The 21,990-nt window shown below is 40.2% G+C and overlaps 1 protein-coding gene across 1 annotated transcript in view; it reads right to left on the bottom strand.

The window, feature by feature from the left end:
* Nucleotides 1–8,024: 8,024 nt before the first annotated feature.
* LOC136431426 (T-complex protein 1 subunit eta-like) overlaps nt 8,025–21,990 on the bottom strand; it is a 33,759-nt gene continuing 19,793 nt past the window's right edge. Inside the window, exons 5-12 of the mRNA XM_066422796.1 lie at nt 21,919–21,971; nt 21,072–21,243; nt 17,929–18,093; nt 17,464–17,597; nt 16,575–16,727; nt 14,874–15,025; nt 12,077–12,265; nt 8,025–8,747 (exon numbers count right to left, since the gene is read on the bottom strand). Coding sequence (XP_066278893.1) covers nt 8,527–8,747; nt 12,077–12,265; nt 14,874–15,025; nt 16,575–16,727; nt 17,464–17,597; nt 17,929–18,093; nt 21,072–21,243; nt 21,919–21,971 — 1,239 coding nt within the window. The 3' untranslated portion in view covers nt 8,025–8,526. The remainder of the gene's footprint in view (nt 8,748–12,076; nt 12,266–14,873; nt 15,026–16,574; nt 16,728–17,463; nt 17,598–17,928; nt 18,094–21,071; nt 21,244–21,918; nt 21,972–21,990) is intronic.

Below are 21,990 nucleotides of genomic sequence, written 5' to 3'. Positions count from 1 at the left end.
GCACTGCAAATATAGATTTTCCTCATTAGTTATGTAAATTAAGTTCTATTTTGCATAGCTGTAAATCACTGTCTAAGCTACCTACATACTAGAAATATGATGGAAATCTGTTGTTACTTTCTTCAGTTATTCACCTTTGAAGATTTTGACAACACCAACCCTGCAGTTCCATAGCAAGGTGCTAGGGGGCCCAAACCTACACCACTTCTTCCTTACATCACAGGCTATCTGCCACCAAAAAAAAATCAAGACCATACCACGTCCTGGTCAAAAGATACAAAAAACAGTTCTGCTTTAATACCAAGGTCACATACCAGGGGGCCCAAAATCGACCTTGACCTTTGTCTCCCCGACACCTACCCACATACTAAATATCATCGTAATCCATCCAAAGCCTCTCGAGTTATGCTGACTACAAGAGACCAGAAACACAGACACACACACAGACACGCCATTTTTCATGGAGATAACAAGAGTCTGTAGGACACTAACCCTCTTTATCAGGAATAACAATTTCTTTAAAACCTGTTTCCATTTGTCTGCTATTTGTTACCATAACACTTACTAGTAGGCAGTAACCAAGGCAGTGTTACAGTAGTAAACCAGAGCAGAGTAGTGTAGTAGGCAAACAACAGCTTATCTAATGGCTGTACCACACTACATGAATCTTCAAGATGGATGTGTCAATCTATCATTCTCCAAAACCTGGAAATACTGCTACAGGGCCAAAAATTACAATATTTGATCAGGACTTCAATAACTATCAACATGCCAAACAAATCCATCAAAGGGATATTGAATATAGATGCGAACACACAAACACAGGCAAAAACAGTACCTCTGTAGGTGGTCATGTACACGGACCTACTTCCCGAGGGTAACAAGAAACAGCCAAGATAATAAGTCTCAGTTCTACCAACCCAAAAGGAAGGTGTTCAAAAATGATGTGTTGAAAAGAAGTAGTTATCAACAAATACAAAATATGTCTCATTAGTCAGATTTAAACTATTTTCATGACTGCATACGATTGCCAACAATTATATTCTCATCACCATACACATTCTTATGTCATACCTGGGCTGCGAAAAAGTTCGATACAGGTGTTCTGCATCGTGAGATAATTTTCCGTATCACACACGGAGGTTGTAATCAATGTTGTTACAATTTTTTGTTTGAGGACACAAAACTCTTTCAACTTCTGGCGCATTCCGCATTGAAATGTGTGTTTTCTGGGGTGGGTATCAATGAAATACAACACGGTGTATTCTGCATCACCCTCGGTCCCAGCCCTCCCGCCGGGCGATCCGACCCATGGGAGGGCTGGTTCCTCAGGTGATACGGAATAAACCGTGTTGTATTCTATATGTACATTTAATTCAGTGATAGTTGTTTGGTATATGAGGATATAATCAAGTTGCAATATGTGCCAACTATACTAGGTGACTCTCAGTACATTTTAAAGACACCAGCTGCATGGTGGCTATTACAGACATTCTAAACCTCTGTGCTAGCAACATTCTCTACAAAAAACTTAAGTCATAAGTGAAATATGCAGACCACACAAGGGATCAAGGAATGTCACAGATTCAGCTACCAGTTGAGCAGTGCCACAGTTAGGCAAACCACAAGATGCATAGGGCGTGATAGGGTACATACATTTGACAAAGTAACCAATAATTTGAAGATATAACACCTCCTTGAAATATCTAGAGTTTCTCATTAAAAGTCATATGTCTTGCTTAATTGTAGTTCATTAATTATGCAAATAAGGTTTTGATTAACATTACATGTGTCCATTGATCACTTCCTGTCACTCTATGGTGACTGTGACTAGCATACGGAAAATATATCACAATGTGTTTCACACAATATCGGCTCCACAATGTATTGTGTTGTACAGTTGCAATTCTAATAAAGTTAAGTAAATGTATCACTGCGAAAACACAGACGAAAAACAATACCTCGAGATGACCTAGTTGCTTCTTTCATTGACCCCATGACCTGAAATGTCATAAAGGACCAGTTCTACCATCGCTGGACTCTACGTCACGAGTGATTAGAAATACTGTACAGGTAGTGTAAATGCAGAAACTGAAACAGAACGCAAACCGTTTTTCGTCGGTAATGGACCGTTCCCATCGAACACCATGTAGAACCCCCTGTTCTATTTGGAACACCTCTGTCCAAAACAGCGCTGGTAGGACAGAAATGACAAGCAGGGTATGTACATGTATATCTTTGACAGATTTCTCACTGCATAGGCTCAGGAAAAAAACGAAATGAAAAAGAAAACATCTCGGGCACTCAAGGGGAAGGAGCTTGTCTACTAATATGGAATTACAGTATTTTCTCATTAATCATGCAAATTAGGTCTTCATTTGCATAACTTGTATCTATCAATGTCCCTTTATTACTGTTACATATGTTGCATTTTTGAACTGCTGTACAATTGAACGGAGTGGGTTTATAAATTGTCCCATTAATTATGCAAATTAGATTCTGATTTGGATTATCACCATTTCATCATATCCAGTTACAGAAACAAGTATACAGGTTTGGTTGTATATCCCTCTGTGGTTTGACCAGCTGTCAGGTCCCTGGGGAATATTTGACCCAGTTTCAAAACCAACAGGTGACACCTGTCACAACATGCCTAGAATGGAAATATAGATAATCATTACTTATGCAAATTCAGTCCAAATTTGCATAATTTGCACTTCATTGTGTACATCTTGAAAATCTGTCGTTCCTTTCTTCAATTATTCTCCTTGGAAGATTTTGACAAAAACGCTAATGCAGTTCTAGTGTCACATTCCAGGGGGCCCAAAATCTACCTTGACCTTTGTTCTCCTAACTACATTTCAAATATTATTACAATCTATCCAGACGTTCTTCAGTTATGCTGACTTTAAGCATCTGGACGCACACACATACACGGATGCAAACACACACGCAAACACGCTCAAAACAATATCTCCATGAAAAAATCTTTCATGGAGATAACTACTAGTAAGTCCGCTAGTACCATCTCTTTTGTACTTGTGCATGATTCTGGTGTTTGACTGGCAGAATTCCATTGATGTGCGCGTGTGACCCAAAGTGACCTTTTGCGCTCAAATTCAAAATGGCGGGGGAACCGCTTGTCTTCGTCACGCAAAACAAAAGATGAAGCTTTTACTGAACGGTGCTCAACAAAGAAAGAGATTAAGGCTGGTACAGAGACGGACGGGATTTAACCCGAGTTCGTGGCCGCCGCCGGGGATCAAGGAATAGGGGCATACTAGAAAAGTAGCCACTGGTAGCCGGGCGTCGCGCCGGAATAACCGGTTTTGGATGAGAAAAATATGTTTCCATTGCTGACTGCATGCATATTTACAAAGAAAACGATAGAAACTTTCCTTCCCGGACAGGAAACAGCACGCTGTAGCTTATTGGCATATCACCCACTTCCGTCGCCGGCGACGATTCTTCTTTAGACGAGAAAAAAACAGCCACAGGCCCCCCCGCTGAACGTCGTGCGACTGGGTCCGAGGTGGTCGCACGACAATTCGAGGATTTCCCGTTTATTGCCGTCGCACGATTGTTTTGATCGTCTTTGGACGGCCAAAAATTACCGTCGCCCACGACGATGATCGCACGACTGTAAAATGTCGTAGGGCGCACTTTCAAATACTAGTATTGATATTCAATATCTAAAAGGAAGTAAAAAAATCCACGCACGGACACGAACCCGGATCTTCTGGGTCCGAAGTGCTACGCGTTGCCAGATGAGCTAAGCTGTAGTGTGTAACACGGACCTCTGTACGTAATGCTATAGCCTCACTACATGGTATCATTTTTGTCGATTTTTGGTCGTTTTCTTGACGAAATCATTTTTTTCCTTCTGCAATCTTGTGGTATAGATGTAATATGGTCATTTTTCAGGATATCAAAGTCCGAAACCACAATGCAATAATATTTCCGAACAGTTGTAGCAGTTAGATGCGGTCCTATGTGTCATGCAAATCAAGCCTGCCTGAAATTTCTTGCTCACTTGCCATATAAGGCAACGGCTATACAAGAATTTTGCAATGTATTGCCATATAAGGTCATATGGTGTGCGACACAGTGTTGAACCATCGAAGCATGCATGCAAGGTAAAAGCCAGGACATTGCGTTTCGGCGCGAAGGCGCCGAAACGCAAAAACAGAAAAAGAAAAGGAAAGATTCTATCTAGATACGAACCGGCGACTTACCAGTCCCCACCAAGTGTACATGTCAGACTGCATGCGCTACCAACTGAGCCCTTTGGGCTTGACAAAATGATACGGATTTTTAGAGGTACTAGTACCTAATCTTTAAATCTCACTTCACGGCACCATATTTTGGTAACCTTTTTGTCCATTTTCTTAACAAAATCAGTTCCTTTTGTGTCATTTTGTGGTAATTTATGTAATATGGCTATTTATGGGGATCTGACTCGGCATACAGCCACGGAAATGCCCAAGTACGCCCTGCTGTGGTATGATAGTATATACAACAATAATGCATTGCGACATATCCCAATGTGGTACAAACGATACAGTTTTAACGATTCATGTCCATTACAAAACATAAACTTTTAAAGGAAAACTTTATATTGTTTTACCACATCGTTTACATGGTTAAATATCAATCTACATTGTAATATTTTGCAACCGTGCAGCACTTTCTATGTTGGGCCCACAGAAGAAAATGGACATGCCGGGCCGTGCTGTTTGGCAGGTATAAATGTCCACGCATGCATGACTTTCTCAGTACTGGACTTCCTGTACTGGGCAGCTTCAGTACTGGGAACCCTCCTGTCAGGACTGGAAACCAAGTGCTGAGACTCTAACGACCGTCTAACGTTATTTTCAGGGCTGCATCTCTTCGATGCTTTTTCCCCACTTCAAAGCTATTGTTTGGAAGACGTTCGAATGAAGAAAGAAAAAATACAGTATCACATTCTGTTACGTTTCAACGACGACAACATATCCTTGTGGCTTGTGCCTTTATCGGGAGTAATATATATTGATACTATATTAATCTATCAAAATCATATTTATGAATATCATTTTTTTTAATTTTTTCATTAATAAATAAAGAAATATTTTATATTTGTTATTTTTAAATATTCATTTAATATATACAAGGCCTTTGTCTTATGAACAGGACTTCATAGATTCCGAACCCGGCATTCGAATTTTTCTGTTCATTGTAATGGAAAATACCGTGCAGCGGCTCCTATGCGCGGTAAGATGATTCTTGCAAAACACTCGCCACTAAACTTCTATCCCCGATGTAAACAGAGGCTCTTGATGTTGTTTGCAAAACAGCGATCCTTTGTTACAGTAGCAAATGCTCCATTGTTCAGTATCGACTTCATTCAGACAACACGGACGTGGAAAGTGACGCCGCTCGGCACAAAAATATGGGAATTTTCATGAATTTTAGCAAAATTACCCAGGAAAATAAGGAAGAAATGTTGTAAATGCGGAAACCAGAATAATACGGATGAGGTAGCTGTTGATTTGTTTGACATTTGGTAGTCATTTTAGATAGAACCTTAGCTGTTATGAACTTCTATTTCACTTAATTACCATAGTGCTGATGATTCAATGGTGCTTTTTCAAATTTTATGTTTTATTGCGTGCCATGTACATAATTACATTGATAGCTTTCATAATGAGCCTATTGTACATTTTACAAATAAGTACAAGTTGTAGGCCAAGACCAGCTTTTTCAAAAGCACTTAAGTTAAGTGACGTAAGTTCAAAATTGCTTTCCCCAATCTGCCTTTCTCTATTAAAACAGTACTCATTTCCCAAAATGACAATTTTTCTTATAGACTCAACAGCCCTTGAGTGACTTTCTCTGGCAGATTTTACTTCAAGTAAAGGGAAAAGAAAATTCACACTCATAAACGTAGCCGAAACGCCAGCTTTTTCGAAAAGCTCTTGTTTTCTTCACTTTTGTTTTTTCTGGCGTGTTCTTCATATTTTTCTTCTTCTTTTGCATAATTTATGCAGGAACTTGTATATCCCATACGATAAATGCTACAGATGTCATATTTGATTTGTAGGTGCCTTTAGGAAAGGTCAATGCACCACATACATTATGCTAATGAATGCTAATGAGTCTCATTGGCATATTTTATGCAGAAACTTACATTTCATTTCTTCCAAATGCGCCCCAGTCAGCTTTTTTAAAAAGCTTTCTTGAAGCTGACTTTGAAAACAGTTTATTTCATACCAAACTTCACAAAACTGAAAAAAAACTTAACACTGCACTTGTGCAATTTAGTTCTTTTTACAAACTATACTTCAACCGTTTCATCCCCACCACAATGAGGTCGTATGGCCAGCTTTTTTTAGAAGCTCTTGTTTCTGCAATCTTGAAAATCTTTCTGCAAATTGCAGGCGGGTATTTCGAACGCTGTGATAGCTATTACAAAAATAACTTGGCAGACATACATGTACATGATTCATGGAACTGCTTGAACTGAAATGTAGGTATTCTTTGACATCTGTGCATTGTGTAGATATGAGCGATTTTCCTTCCCTTAATCATATAATTTCAAATGTACTGATTTAGTGATTGGGTCTAAAAAAAAGGACTTATACATTTCCAAAACTCAAAAATCTCAGTCAAACCTGCCTAGGCGACCACCTTTTCAACGCGACCACCTGGCCATGGCGACCGCTTTTTCTCGGTCCCGAAACTTTTCCCCATAGGCACAAGCATTAAGCTGCCTGCCCAAGGCGACCACCCGTCCAACGCGACCGCCACGAATTGGGACCGCTCAGAGCACAATCCCTGCCCATGGCGGCCGCCTAATTTTTTAGCGTGTGGTGACATCAGATCATTTTGCTGTCGGATTTCAAGGAAATGTTTTCAAGACTGTAAAGGACAAAAATAAGGACAAAAATATATGGAATAGCAATGTTATAGCATCGATTCCTCCATGAAGTGTTTTAATAAAACGTTCCCCCTATAAACATTGTAAAGACAAATGTTTGTTATGTTGTTGTGCCTATCGTAATCTTATAGTTTAACGCAAACTCAGTTCCGTTTAAACTATTTTCAAAATGAATACGTAGTGCATGGCGTCAAAAGGCAGATTTCACAGAAATAACTATCTATTTCTTGTATTTTCAACAAAAATGTGTCTATGTCTTACTAAATTCCGCCGAAAAATGACTTCGCGGTGGGCAAAACATCGGGCGAGAAATGTTGTTCCTTGGTCCCGACGCCATCTTGGATTTGGGGCGGCCCGGATTTGGCGTAGCGCTGACTTTTCTAAAACACGATGCTTTTGTGCATGAACATTTACGAATACTCTACTTATTGGTGAAAATTAAAATTCTTATTTTCTTTTTATTCCCATGAATCTCACAAACTTTTATTGGACGCTGTGCGTTCTGCTGCACTGACTTACCTTTCGATGCGGTCGCGCAGAGCTAATGGCGGCGCGACGAAATTACACCGTTCCGTTTTCATCTTTAGTTGTCAGATCTTAAACTTTTTGACCTTTTCATCCAGCGGTCGGCGCCCCAAAAAAGGCTGAGACCAGCAGGCGTTTTCTAGGGATCTGTCTTAGTCCTTAAAACTTCGATGATGTGCGTGTGTACTATTTTATGTAACATGTGAATGCGGGAGGGCGCTGCGAGATCATCGAGGCAACCATTGTTTTGTAGTAAAAATTATGACGAAAATTTGTACACGATGTAGCGGTATACAATTATTACATCGATAACGGAAAATGCAATTTTTGTAGGATCTTTCTGTCAATCAGAATTGAACCTGGTGGAGGTCATGCTGTCTAAATTCACATAATTTTCCATCCATATACGTACTGTATTTGAAAACCTCGACCTGGAAACATGTGAGTAGAATCCTCTTCATGGCGACCTGTCCATCGCGACCGTTTTTGCTCGGTCCGCCGGGTGGTCGCCTTGGGCAGGTTTGACTGTACTGCAGCTAACATACAAGGACCAAAATCAAAATTTCAAGACACCTTCTAATGGCTTGTGATTGCTTTTTATTAACAACGACATCTTTCTATGTAATACTCAAAATTCCACAGCATTCTTTCTCTTTTTGTCACACATAAATAGGACCTTGCAGTTGAGAGTAGTTTTCCAAATTTTCGTTGGTTGGAAGATACAATGTACATAAACACATGTATGATCCCATTTCTATAACTGGTGATATTTGACAGCTATGTTGCATTCTGCTCACGATTGAGACATTGTTCTTTGAACACTCAAACCTACATAGTTTTCAATCAACCCTTAAATCAGAGTTAGCACTAATGCTTACTAATTTCTATTTTGGAGTTATATAGTTTCATAGCACATTGCTTCAAAACTGTACAACTACTAACAACCTGTATATACGTACAAAAACACAAAATCATGATGACACAAACTCAACATCCTGGCTGCTACCTCAAAGGAAAATAAGAGCTGTGCAAGGTGGAAATAATGAAAAACACACGAACATGCTAACATCTTTCAACATCCTTTACATGGGTCTGCCTCTTCCCCGGCCCCTGGGGGGTGCGGGTCCTTCGTTTGTTGTGCGACTGGGGCTCTTAATTGTTTCATCTACAGACAGAATGAGACAGCAAGCTTCGGAGGCGGCTGTGATGGCATTGATCTTGACCAGGGAGGGTTCCCACACACAAGCCTCAAAGTTGTCCCTGATGTCTTCAGAGTCAATGTCAACTCCGTACCATGTGCCTCCTGGAAAAGTGTACTTTGTTATGATTTGTACTTTGTTATGATTTGTCACAAATACATAGTACATTTTTGCGGTCATTTAATGTTTGGCAGTTTTTTCGCAATGACCCCTTTACCAAAAACTTCAAACCACACTGAAATGTTGTTTTTTGTCTTCTGCATGCCTACCCCTTGTCTTAGCACTACGGACCGTACCTCATAAAGTGTTATGGTGTAATGGATGTTCCTGTTATGGTGAATATGCACAAATACTAACAAGGTAAAACTAAAAACAGAACTGATCTTCAAACATTGCATACATCTTTATCAAGAATGAACTGCCAAAAGTGACTGCCATCAATACCACCCTTGCTGCATTGCTACTAGGTGTGAGGCCATGCATTCTGTTGGTTTCCGATTCGCTATCCATAAAGGTGCCAATAATTCAATTATGTGACTGTAGAGCTACTATCGTTTCAACCACAAATTTAAAACCATGATGAACACTCCATTTTCTCCCTACAGCAAAATCAAACCACGCCAAACTTTAAGCAATCTACAGTAACTATTGCACCCAGCTTTTAACCGTTAATAGTTTCATCAGGTAAACAACTTTATTTTTCTTCTCTACAGATGTTTTGATAACTTGTTTGCTATCTTCATCAGTGCAAAATAAACTTGTGCTATCAGAGCGAAGTAAACTTGTCCTATTGTGATGTAAATGTTCTGAGAAGAATGCATTCTTGAACGTCAACGTTACTACCATTACTTCTCCTTACTTAAGCAGTAAGTATGCAATGATGAGGTCCCAGACGTGACTAAGTCTATACCCCCTTGTCTCTGGTTCAGACTTACTGATCCACATGGCCTCCTTGACTCAGCCTCATGAGCTTGTATACTGTAAGTCTACTTAGATCCGCGGGGCCTAAAATCCGCGGTTTCGGGCAAATGGAGAATCCGAGGTGGTTCTAAATTCGCGCTGGGCGATGAGTAGAAAAAAATAACTGAATACTGCCATCAGAAAATGTTTGGTTAATTTTTAAAAAGCAAAAATGTTACGAAGGTCGCCACAAAACTGCTTCAAAATCGTCAGAAAATGCGGTCCACGCCGAAACTGTGACGGGGAATTCCCGCCTTGTAATCACGTGAAATCTTGCAGTCAACCAATCAGAGCAAAGTTTTTCTGACTCAAACCAATCAGCGCTTAGAACAGGCGGTAAACAAGAGTAAACAAAGATGGCGGCCCAGCCCGGCCTGATACGCGCCGTTTTGAGTATCAAGACATGGTCACGGAAAAAGTTAATAGGGCAGTCAAAATTGGTCAGATCAAGCATACAAATGTGACTCTGATACCGTGACAAGTTCACCAATCTCCTACAGTGCTTCAGAGGAATCAGACTTTTGTGAGAAACGAAATTTTTCCAGTCAAACTTGACCTATTTTTCACTGGTTTCGCCATTGTTTCAACCCCAAATACGCACCTTATGGGGGTTTCGCGGCACCCGTTATAGGGTTACGGGACCACTGTCTTATCCGATATATACAAATATAACTACTTAAAAAGCTGCAAACGTCTTCACATTAATTGAGCAACATTCTCACAAGGGGGCAGCTGTAGATATACGGAGAGTGCTGTATATGAAGGAAAAAACCTGTAGATTTGGGGAGAAGACTGGAGAATGAAAGAGACGCATGGAGAAAGCTGGAGAATGATGGACAAAGCTGTAGAATTTGGGAGAATACTGGAGGATGCATGATAGAGAACCATGGAGAAAGCTGAAGACTGAAGGATAAACCTGTAGTTTTGGGGAGAATACTGGAGAATGATAGATGGAACCATAGAGAAGGTAGGAGTGAAGGAAAAAACTGTAGATTTTGGGAGAATCGCAGAGCTAGAGAATGATAGAGACGCATGGAGGAAGCTGGAGACAGGCGGAGAGAGCTTTTTCTTCATTCTGCAGCGTTCTCCGTCTGTCTTCAGCTTTCTCCATTTTTTCTCATGATTCTCCCGAAATCTACAGGTCTTTCCTTCATTCTGCAGCTTTCTCCTTCTGTCTCCAGCTTATTCCTCCATTCTGCAGCACGCTTCGTATATATATATAGCTGCCCCCTTGTGAGAATGTTGCTCAATAAATGTGCAGCTTTTTAAGTAGTTATATTTGCATATATCGGATAAGACAGCGATCCCGTAACCGGGTGCCGCGAAACCCCCATTTGTGCGTATTTGGGGTTGAAAACTATGGCGAAACCATAGAAAACCCGGGGGAAAATTGGTCAACTTTGACTCGAAAAATCTCGTTTCTCACAAATGTCTGATTCCTCTGATGCACTGTAGGAGATTAGTCAACTTGTCACGATAACGGAGACACCTTCATATGCTTGATCTGACCTATTTTGACTGCACTATTGATTGTTTTCCCTGACCATGTCTTGATACTCAAAACGGCGCGTATCAGGCCCTTGCCGCTAGCGCGCTGTATTTTGAAGTAAAATCACGGCGTAAACACGACTCATCTACCCTACCTAAGCAGAATTTCCACGGGAAGAAAATTAAAGGGATAGATTCTCCACCGAATATGACCACAAATGGCGGCGAATGGCGGCAAATCACAGCGTAGGGACTCAAATGCTCGGGCGAAAATCTTTTTTTTTCTTTACGTATTTTTGCTGCCTTTCTTGAAAAACAGGTTTTTAATGAGATCAACATATGTCAAAGGCACTGATATCGATGGTTTACAAGCATAACAATAGCAAGAAACAAAAGAGCGTGATTGTACGCCGGTAAACGGCGTCCCCACGCCCGTAACAACAATGCAAAGCCAAAATTGTGGCGTGTATCTCCATAGTTATTTTCTGATTTCTCGGTAAATTACTCGATGTGTGTAGCGGTCGGGAGTAGCGACACCGCTCGGCCAAACTCCTGCGAATCATATGTAATATCACTTGTTAACTCGTATGTACTGTGTAAAAGCTTGTCATGTTTTACACAATCGCGTGCATTGTTTATGTGTCGCTTTTCCCTGAAGTCGAGCTCACTCGTATATGTGGGGAGGGGGGCAAAAGTACGATAAACATATCCGCGGGGAAATTGATTCGCGGCGCAGAGGTCGCCGCGGATCCTGCGGATCTAATTGTACCGCGGATCTAAGTAGACTTACAGTATCTCTTGTCCTCTCAGTCTTTTACATTACAATAGGCCAAGTTTTCTCTGCACTGATAAGACAAGTTTATTTTACACTGATGAAGACAGCACATAGGTTGTCGAAATGTCTCAAAAGAAGAAGAATAAGGTTATGTACCTAAGAAAACTATGTTGAGCAAAGCTTTCAATTTTTTAAGAAGAACAAACCTACCTCTGGCATGCATGTGGCGCAGTTTGTTTAGAATGTTGGTGGCGTCAAACCCAGCGTTCTCACATAGCTGGCGAGGAATGACTTCGAGACCCTTGGCAAAGGCAGCGATCAGCAACTGCTGCTTCCCAGCGATGGTGCGGGAATAATCCCTGAGGTGTCGGCTCAGTTCCATCTCTATCGCTCCTCCACCTGAACATTAACAAAAGCAAATGCCACTAGCAAGTTAAAAATTATCACAAACAAGCAGAAACAGGGTTTCAATTCAAGGCTGCCCACCCTCAAGTCTAGCGACCATCTACTCCAGGGAATAATTCTGAAACAAAATTCCACGACATCATACCTTCGCCAAATAATATCAGAGTTTTTAAACTTACCGACTGATGCAAGTGCCAAATTCCAGCTATTTACCATTTACCAATCTGGCATTATATAGCATTTTCTGAACAATTATTTGCATAATTGATATTTATCAATATTCCTCTATTTCTCAGTGATAGATGCAACATTTTTGAAATTGCTTTCTTGATACAACGCAGCAGATTTTTAAAATTTCACTAATTATGCAAATTAGCTCCAGTTTGGCATAATTAGCAACTTACTATGTCAATCATCATATTGACTTTTAAATCTAGCTACAGTATCTTTATACCAAACATAACAGATGAAACCTGTTTTGATTGACCCACTTTCTCCCTGCCCCAAGAGCTATCAACCACTGAAAAATCATGACAATAGCACTTGTAAAATTGACCATAAAGTTTCAGCAGATTCATAAACTTTCCTCATTATGCAAATTAGCTCATTATTTGCATAACTGGTATTTGATTATGTAAAGCATCACCCAAGCTAACTCCATGCCAAAAATCCTGACGATTCTTCAACCCCTGCTGGAGTTATTCCCTTCCAAAGCTAACAACAAAAATGCTAAGTGCAGTTTCAAACAAGCTGCTAGGGGGTCCAAAATTACTGCATTCCATCCACACCAGCTATCCACTTTTTAAAAATCATGAACCTGGCACTTTTGACCTCAACCTTTGAAGCTCCACTGCAGTACCTTAGGTACACACTAGGAGGCCCATTATCGAACTTGACCATCCTCTTACAGGCCCCTACAGATCCACTAAATATCATGCATAACAAACAACAGCTTCTTGAGTTATCTTATGTCTACATACATGCAAACACACATACATGTACATACACTATCCACTGCAGTACCACAAGGAAACACCAGACCAGGTGAACCATTTTCGAACTTGACCTCCGTTCCTACAACCGATATATCAAAAATCATGAAGATCTAAACATATTTCCTCCACTTTATTTGTCCACATAAAAGCATATAAACATACACAGCCCGCTGCTGTGCTGTAGGAAAACGCCAAGTGAACCATTTTGGACTTGACCCTCCTTCCTGCAAAGGCTACACATCTACCGAAAATCATGAAGATCCATCTACAGCTTCTTGAGTTATGCTCTTGACATACAAACAGAGGGCGAAGGTAATACTTATGTGATACATGTAGAATGATATCATTTCAGCTACAAGACAGGAGTTTTGGTTTCTTCAATCTAATTTTGGTAAATTTGGTGGGATTTTGCTGTGAGTGACCTCTGTACATATGTACTACAAATACAATGTATGTCTCCCTAGTATGACTATTGTACTACAAAATTGTTTCTGCCACGATTCTAAAACACCGCAAAAACCTCTTTTTTCCCTCCTACCACGAAATAAAACCACTGTGAAAGTAAATGCATTTACAGTAATCACAAGATTTAATACAATGACAACATTTGTTAGGCTTGTATCTGTATCTGTACTTATATAGCCTGTATAACGCTCGCTCTCATTTAAATGTACAAATTACTGTGGCCAGCCCTTACGATTTGATATGAGCCATATTTGCTTACTTGCTTATGGCTGTCCGTCGTTGCCGACGATGACGTCATTCCTTATGTGTTCTGCTGTGGCTGGTCAGTCCTAATCTAGACAGGCAGATCCGTCCGCATACGCCATATTACAGGCACCATCGATGCTGTGCAAGGTGGTTTATAAGGCCTTTCGCCAAATTCTGTAACTTCCGTTACCGTTTGAGGTAAAGCCCCCCTCTCACTGGACCCCCATTGTGTGCAAGGTGGTTTATAATGCCTGTCGCCAAATTCGGTAACTTCCATAACCGTTTGAATTAAGACATTCTTGACATTAAGATATGCCGCATATAAGGTGCCAAAATGTCGTTTTTATGAAATTTTTATATGAAATCGTCATAAGAAGGACAGTTTGGCTGCTTTGGCACCTTATATGTGGCATATCTTAATGTCAAGAACGTCTTAATTCAAACGGTAATGGAAGTTACCGAATTTGGCGACAAGCATTATAAACCACCTTGCACACAATGCACAGTATACAAGAACAGTGACAGGAGCGATCTGACTTGATTTGTCCGAGGGCTTCAATAGCTGGATTCACCAGTTAACCAGTCATTCTCTGAACTGAATTCTTACGTGCTAGGCTGCTTTTTAAATTTTGCATATCTCTTCAGGCAATAGCTGTTTTTTAGGCCACTCATTGCTATAACTTCTTCTAAGTCAAATCCATAAGTAATGTTGTGGTGCATTTTTTGTGAAACATTATAGGTGTTGTGGAAAAATGAAGAAAGCATTAATAGTGCCTGTAATTTGGCTCATATCAAATCGAAAAGGCTGGCCACAGCGATTTGTACTCTAAATGAGAATGAGCGACAACCGTCCTTCGGTATAACACAGGAGCTTCACAGGTGTTTGTGCTACGTACCTGCTACGACTGAATCATGTTTTAGGGCCCCACGGACAATCATGATGGCATCGTGGAGTGAGCGCTCTGTCTCCTCGATAAATTGTTCAGCACCTCCCCGCATGATGATGGTACAGGTCTTGGCTTGAGGACAGCCGGTGAAGAGATTGTACCTGCACAATTGACGGAGGGAAATATTTCCCAAATGTCACAGGAAGACCATTGATTTCATGTATAACAGTATACAAGGAGGATTATAGAGTGACCACGTGTTTGAAGTAGGAAATATTTTGCAGTGATTAATTCACATCATTGGGCAACATGATGTTTGTTTGTTTCGCATAGCTGGTAAACTGCCTTTAGGTGTGACGCACCGGTTTTGTACAGTAAGTACAAGCTGAATAAAACCAGACCATAAGGTTTGATCCACTCACACCGGGAAGAATCCTTACTCTTTTTCGATAAGTGCAATGGGATCTTTAACGTGCTCAAATCTGGCTCTCCTCAAGCACGGGATCTCCGAGTTTACGTTCCATCTAAGAGGACATCATTAACCGAAATTGGGTACTCATTTTCACCTGAATTGAGTGAGGAATGCAATCCCAAGGGCAAAACATTGGGGCCTGCTAGGGAGTGGAATCAAGTACCTTTAGATTTTTTTAAGGAAGGTAAAGCAGTTTTATCCCCCGAAAATCGGATTTTGAAAATTAATCTATTCATTCATCTCTAAGCATGATTTGTTCAAACAACACTATCACAATGTATAGCTACGTCCATTATGCAAAATATGACATCGTTGTGCCGAACTCTGCCGAAGAATGACAACGAAAATGATTGAGTTGCGCGATTTCGTTGGAGTTTTCGTAGGCTCGCGAAACTAAGAGAATCATCATTAGGCTCGTTTTTGCGTGGTTTTAAAAGCTCAAAGTATGAAGTTATTACACAAATATGCTAAACAGTGTTAATAAATGTCATTACCATAAAGATTTCAGCATTTATTTATTTCCACTTTTTTGGCCATAAAACTGCTTTACCTTCCTTTAAGTCAACAACCCCAACCACTGTATTATGATCAAACTGTTTTCATCAGCCATCTTAAGACCATGCCTGTACTATAAAACCACCCAATAAATTCGGCTAAGGTAAACTACCAGAGTCAGTCTGCTACTGACTGTCGTGATGTTCACATTGGTGGAGGCCTGGCTAAGATAGTGACTAACACAGTTACTCTTCGATACACTGTTGAAATGTAACAGACAGCAGATAAGGAACTGAAGTTGTATCTAAAGAAGTTACCTTCATGAATATAAAGTAATGACAACCTTGGCTTGCCATGATCTTACTGGTAATTTGAGACATGGCTGGCAGTTACATGATTGTACAGTTCTACAGGTACATAGCCCTGATTATGTATCTTGGTCATTCAGCATCGTTTGAAAATGTTTCCTTGAAAACCAGTAGAGAAAAATATATATGAATTTTGACCAGCATTGTAAGCAAATCAGCTGCTTCCATTGTTTTCAGCTTGCAGTCAGTCTGGGATTATATAAGTTTATGTAGCTATGGGGGCTAATTCACCCCTCAACTGCTGGGAAGGTCACAGTGGGGAGTACTTCCTTATTGCATTACCCAGGGTACGCTAGGCTCCTCTTTAGGTTGGTGGAAGTAAGGGTCACAGAACAGTAGATTTCATTTCAAAAGCAGCTGGACAAAAACACTTACCTCTCTCCACCTATTTGCTTCTCTTCAAACATCCGACATTTTCCCAGCACGTCTTCGGTTAGGTTGTGTACCGAAGTCTGGATGGACCCCCCGCAGGCTTTCATGGTACGCTTTAAATCTTCCTCTGGGACGCGCCCGGCACAGAACAGATCCCTGAAACACAGAAATCAGCTCAGTGCTGACTTCGTCATAATGTGAGGCTGCATGTGCCCCGGTCTATAAAACAGGGCTAATGATTTATCTCACAAGGCTGGCAGAGTACATAGGAAATGTTAAGTCATTAATGGCACAAAGCAACATTATCCTCACTATGAGTATGAATTAAGGTCTCAGTTTGGAGTTTTTTAAATCATCTCTTTTTTCCTGAATCTTTCTCACAGAGAGGCTTGCGTATCTTCAAACATCATTTTCTGGACTATAAATTCAATATTTCCGATGGAAAGGGGCGCCTTGCGACTGAAAGACAGATGCAGTTGACATTTCTGTGAAAATGTTAATTAAGGTAAAAACAAACATTAAATTTAAAAGCAATTTTTCCCCCAAATCTGGGGCATTCTTCACAGAAATGGTGAACACACTGCACAGAAATGGTGAATTTTCCCAGGATAATGACTTACACAACAATAAAGGTCATCACTTTGTGTAATAAAGAAAAATTAGATTTTTTCCACAATCCCAATGGTGCAAACACATGAAAAACACACTATTTGGGTAATCAGGCAACCCTTACTTGTACATACATGTATGTAACCCTACACTAATCTTTAGGAGCACCCACAGTCAAAAATTAGGTAGAGAACTCCAATTTTGGGACAAAAGTGTACATTCATCCATCCTATGTATTCAAAATCCAAACATGTTATTCAACATCTTCTATTCAAGAACATACCTGTCTGCAAAGTACTGTGTGGCCACGTCACCAATAGGCAGTTTTGACAGAACCACCTTTGCTCCACTCAAGTGAATTTTCTCTAGTTTCTGATACAGGATGTTCCACTCTGCATCCACAATATTCTGATATTCCTGTTGAGAGAACAAGAAACATTTTTAAGTGCGAGTGCAGAGAAGGCTGTTATAGGACAAGTACCTCACTGGACTGCATCAAATTGCGTAAGACATTCAAAGTGGTGCAAAATAGCACCTGAAATTGAGAAATTTTTTTTATTAATAAAAACAACCAATTGGCACAATGGTGCAAAATGGGTGCAAAATGCCACAATTACTGCAGGTCTTATTCTGATGAATCTTAATCATTGTACGTTGGTTTTTAATTCAGGCCCAAAAATAAAACCAAAACGGACATGGGTTTAACTTAATGATAAAATGTGTTACCTATCATATAACCGTTTCTCACCTCTACTGTGTCAACTCTGACCTCTGCATTCTCTTTCTCAGACTTCAGCTCCAGTTCCACATTAAGGAGGGCGATCAGTGGGCTGTCGTACTTCTTGGGCTGCATCTCAAACCCAGCGTAGGAGAACGTCTTTTTGAAGGCAACTCCTTCTACTAACATAGTGTCCTGCACAGGATAAATACATTCAGCAAATTATTTTCATGGGATAAGATATTTTCTGCTATATTTATTACAGAGTGAAAGTAGTTACATGAGGTTTTGTATATCACATCACCTGTTATAGATGAGGATCTGCATGCCTTTTTCCTCAAGGCATAGCAGGCTATTTCAATTCATTGTTCACCGAAGCCGGCCTGCTCTGATTCAATGTTAAGCATTGTCAGTAGATAATACACTTTAATTCTATGTAGCACATTGTCATCCAAAATTTATTGGTGTTATTCATATTCTTTGTATCGCGAAGGCAAACACCAGATTGCCCAATGGAACGTCCAGTTGCTTTGCTGTTTGCCACAAGGCCGCAGAACACAGTATTACTGGACGTTCCATTGGGCAATCTGGTGTTTGCCTTCGCGATACAAAGAATATGAATAACACCAATAAATTTTGGATGACAATGTGCTACATAGAATTAAAGTGTATTATCTACTGACAATGCTTTCTGTGGGCGCCCCCCGTCCCCAATAGTAGTTCGGGTATGAAGTAGTGCATCACATTGCTTGAAAAGGCCATAGTTTTTCTTCTGTGCACGTTAGCGAGGCTGAAACTGTGGTGAATCGTAGAGGAATACGTCAGTTTTGAGACAGTACGAGTGTCATGACCCGGTAATCTGCCGGAAGTGCGTGGTCACCCTGATTTCTGGCCCAGATTGCTTGGTGATGGTTTTAGCTGTGCATAAGTATTTTGAATATTCTGAAAAGCCCGTGAGTTGTAGTATTTTTGGCCGCTGTGCAGTTGGTTCGCCATCAAAGCCTTTTTGTATTAGTCCCAGCAAGGGTGATGCTGTTTTCTCGCCTGATGACCCAAATAGCATCGTTTTTAAGGCATTTTCACCGAATTGGTGTCATCGCGATCGCGAAAAAGTTATCACATGCAGTGTTCGAAATAACCACCTGCAGTCTGCAATTTGCAGACAGATTTTCAACATTGCAGAAGAAAAAAAATAAACAATCTGCAATTTTGCAGAAATTTTGTCTTTTCCGAGGGCCGTGGCTGTGATTTTTACCCCAGGTTGTGCAATCTAATTACGCATACATGTAAGAACACTTACATGTATGCCCCGCAATGATATAATGTCCTTGTTCCTCCTTATCAGGCAGGTTGTTGAATTTTTTTACACATGTTGAAATAAAAAAAAGTTATTTGATGTGATGTTGCCATTTCAATGAAGTAAATTCCCTTTTCATTTGAATTATTTTTACACACATGTATGTTTTTCCTGTTTCAAACTTTGTAGAAATTAAAGATAGAGTGTGAGAGAATAAAGAATTACAGTAAATGTAATGTTGCAAAACTGAATATGTAAATATAGGCATTATCAGATTGAGAAGGTTTTAGTATGGAGGCTTGTGTATTTGCAGAAAATATTTTCAAATTGCAGAACAAAATTTTGACATTCTGCAATATTGCATAATACTGGAAAAAAGTATTTATACCACTGACATGACTTTTTAATTTTTTTCATTTTTCAGACACATCATTTACTAAGCTTTCTTAGCATGTATGCCGTGACCCCAGGAAAACTCGTTTTTTTCAAGTAGGTTCGATCAAAAAGCGTTAAAAAAATAATTTCTGGGCCCAAAATTTTCATTTTTCTATGGTTTCTACCCAAAATAATGAGACAACAGACGATACCGATAAATACATCGGAAAGCAGCCAGAAACCTCTTTCCGCCGATATGATTACATTTTTCGTCCTACTTTTCTTGGCAGAATTGCAGCCCCTCGGGCTGGGGGTGTCGGCCTACATACGAAATAATAAAAAAACTCTGGTCCGAGACCTAAAGGAATATACCATTAAGCAGTACTGGCCATCCTAAATTACTGTTAAGTGTTGCAGACCCTCACATAATATAGAGAGTGTGTCTATGTGGAAAACCCTCCATTAAAAATTGAGATATAGTTTTGGGTGTGTTTGTGTGTCTGTCTGTGCGTTTGTCTGTTTTGTGTTTCCGGACGATTCTAGTCAGCATAGCTCAAGAACCTCTGGATGGATTATGATATTTGGTATGTTGGTAGGTGTTGGGAAGACGAAAGTCAAGGTTGATTTTGGGCCCCCTGGTATGTGACCTTGGTACTGCAGCAGAACTTCTGTGTTTTGTATCTTTTGACCTTGACATGCTTTGGTCCTGATTTTTTGTTGGCAGATAGCCTGTGATGTAAGAAAGAAATGGTGTAGGTTTGGGCCCCCTAGCAGCTTGCGCTGGAACTGCACGGGCGTTTTTGTCAAAATCATCCAAGGGAAGAACTAAAGAAAGGAACGACTGATTTCCTTGATATTTAGTATGCAGGTAGCTTAAACAGAAATGTACATGATGAAGTGCAAATTGGGACTTAAATTACATAATTAATGAGGAAAATCTATATTTGCCGTGTTTTCCATTATAGGACTCAAATACATGTAATATATGTAGTTTATGGCATGGGGAACATAAACAGATACCAATCATGCAAATAAATTCCTAATTTGCATTATTATTGCAAAAGCGTCATAATTCATCTAAGTGGTAAATGACTGAAAAACTGGCGAAATTGTGACATGTGTAAGTTAATTAAAGGTGTACATGACCAAGCATATATCATGTAAATGTATTATGTAAAAGTCATTTGCATAATCAGAATAGTTCATGGAGATATGAGGTCTCCGAAATCTTATTAATCAAAGGTTTAGGCCCAGTTCATAATCAGGATTCACGAATCACAATTCACCCAGGCACGGGATTGATTCCAATTTGATCCGCCTGATCCGTTTGGTGGATCGGGACTAACCCCTCTCTGAGTAAGAGTCAAACTGGTTGAAAATCAGGATCAATCCCGTGCCTGGGTGAATCCCGATTCTCAAATCCTGGTATGAACTTGGTCTTGGTCCTCAGTTCAGGAAAAGTCTAACAATGGAATCATGGAATCATTGGGTCAGAACCCACCTCCAGCCCACCGCCGGTAACTTTCTTCATGCCAATCATATTGACTGGCAGCAGCTCATCCAGCATCATCACGGCATCTACAACCATCTTGGCAAAGAACACCTGCTGGTGGGCGATCAGCTTGGAGCTCAAGGCAGTGGCTGCGCATTTCTCCAGTAGTCTCCGCTGCTCCCTGAAGATAGGATACAAAAACACAATAAGGGACTGTACAACATGTAGCAGGGGGAGGGCTGGTGTGTAGGAGGTTGGGTAAAAAAAACTATCGAAAGATGTTTGAAAATGACACAAAACAGAGGAAATTTCGAAGGGGGGGGGGGGATATTGCAGACCAAATGTAATCTTGACCCTCTGAAACGCTCTTTCCGGCATTTTGAGGAGCAAATTTGGCTGGTAGACTATGCTAAGGTATGCAAATTCTGAGAAAAATTTTCCTTGGCCCTCCCCCCAAGCCAATTTTTTTCTTCTTGGCCCTCCCCCAGGCTCCTATTTTTTCTTTTGCCCTCCCCGTATGCACCCCCCCCCTGCTAAATATCGCACAGTTCCTAAATAACTCAATGAGTACATCAAAAGCATGTCTTGTGTAAAATTTCACTACTGGAAGATGCACATTCATGTCTCTGACACAAAATGATTGTACCATTGTGTAAAATATCAGTTTCTCTGAAATCCCAATTTGTTTCTATTACTGTACAAACATCAAAAACACTGACAGGAAGTTAGGTCAAAGGTCCCACAGAAGTATAAAGATCTTTGACGTCTTATTTCATTTGAAGACATTTTCATAGAACATTTTTTTTTAACTTCACTAATTTCACACATAAAGATGCCAGTTCAAGAATCAACTTACCCTGGATCGTCTCGTTTCACCTTTATTTCAATCTCACGAATTTTCTCAATAGCCTGAAAAAGAAGACAAGTT

The sequence above is a fragment of the Branchiostoma lanceolatum genome, chromosome 3 (assembly GCF_035083965.1).
Source record: "Branchiostoma lanceolatum isolate klBraLanc5 chromosome 3, klBraLanc5.hap2, whole genome shotgun sequence".
NCBI classification, from domain to species: Eukaryota; Metazoa; Chordata; class Leptocardii; order Amphioxiformes; family Branchiostomatidae; genus Branchiostoma; species Branchiostoma lanceolatum.
The sequence above is the reverse complement of the archived record's forward strand: the minus strand, read 5'-3'. Positions and strand labels throughout refer to the sequence as shown.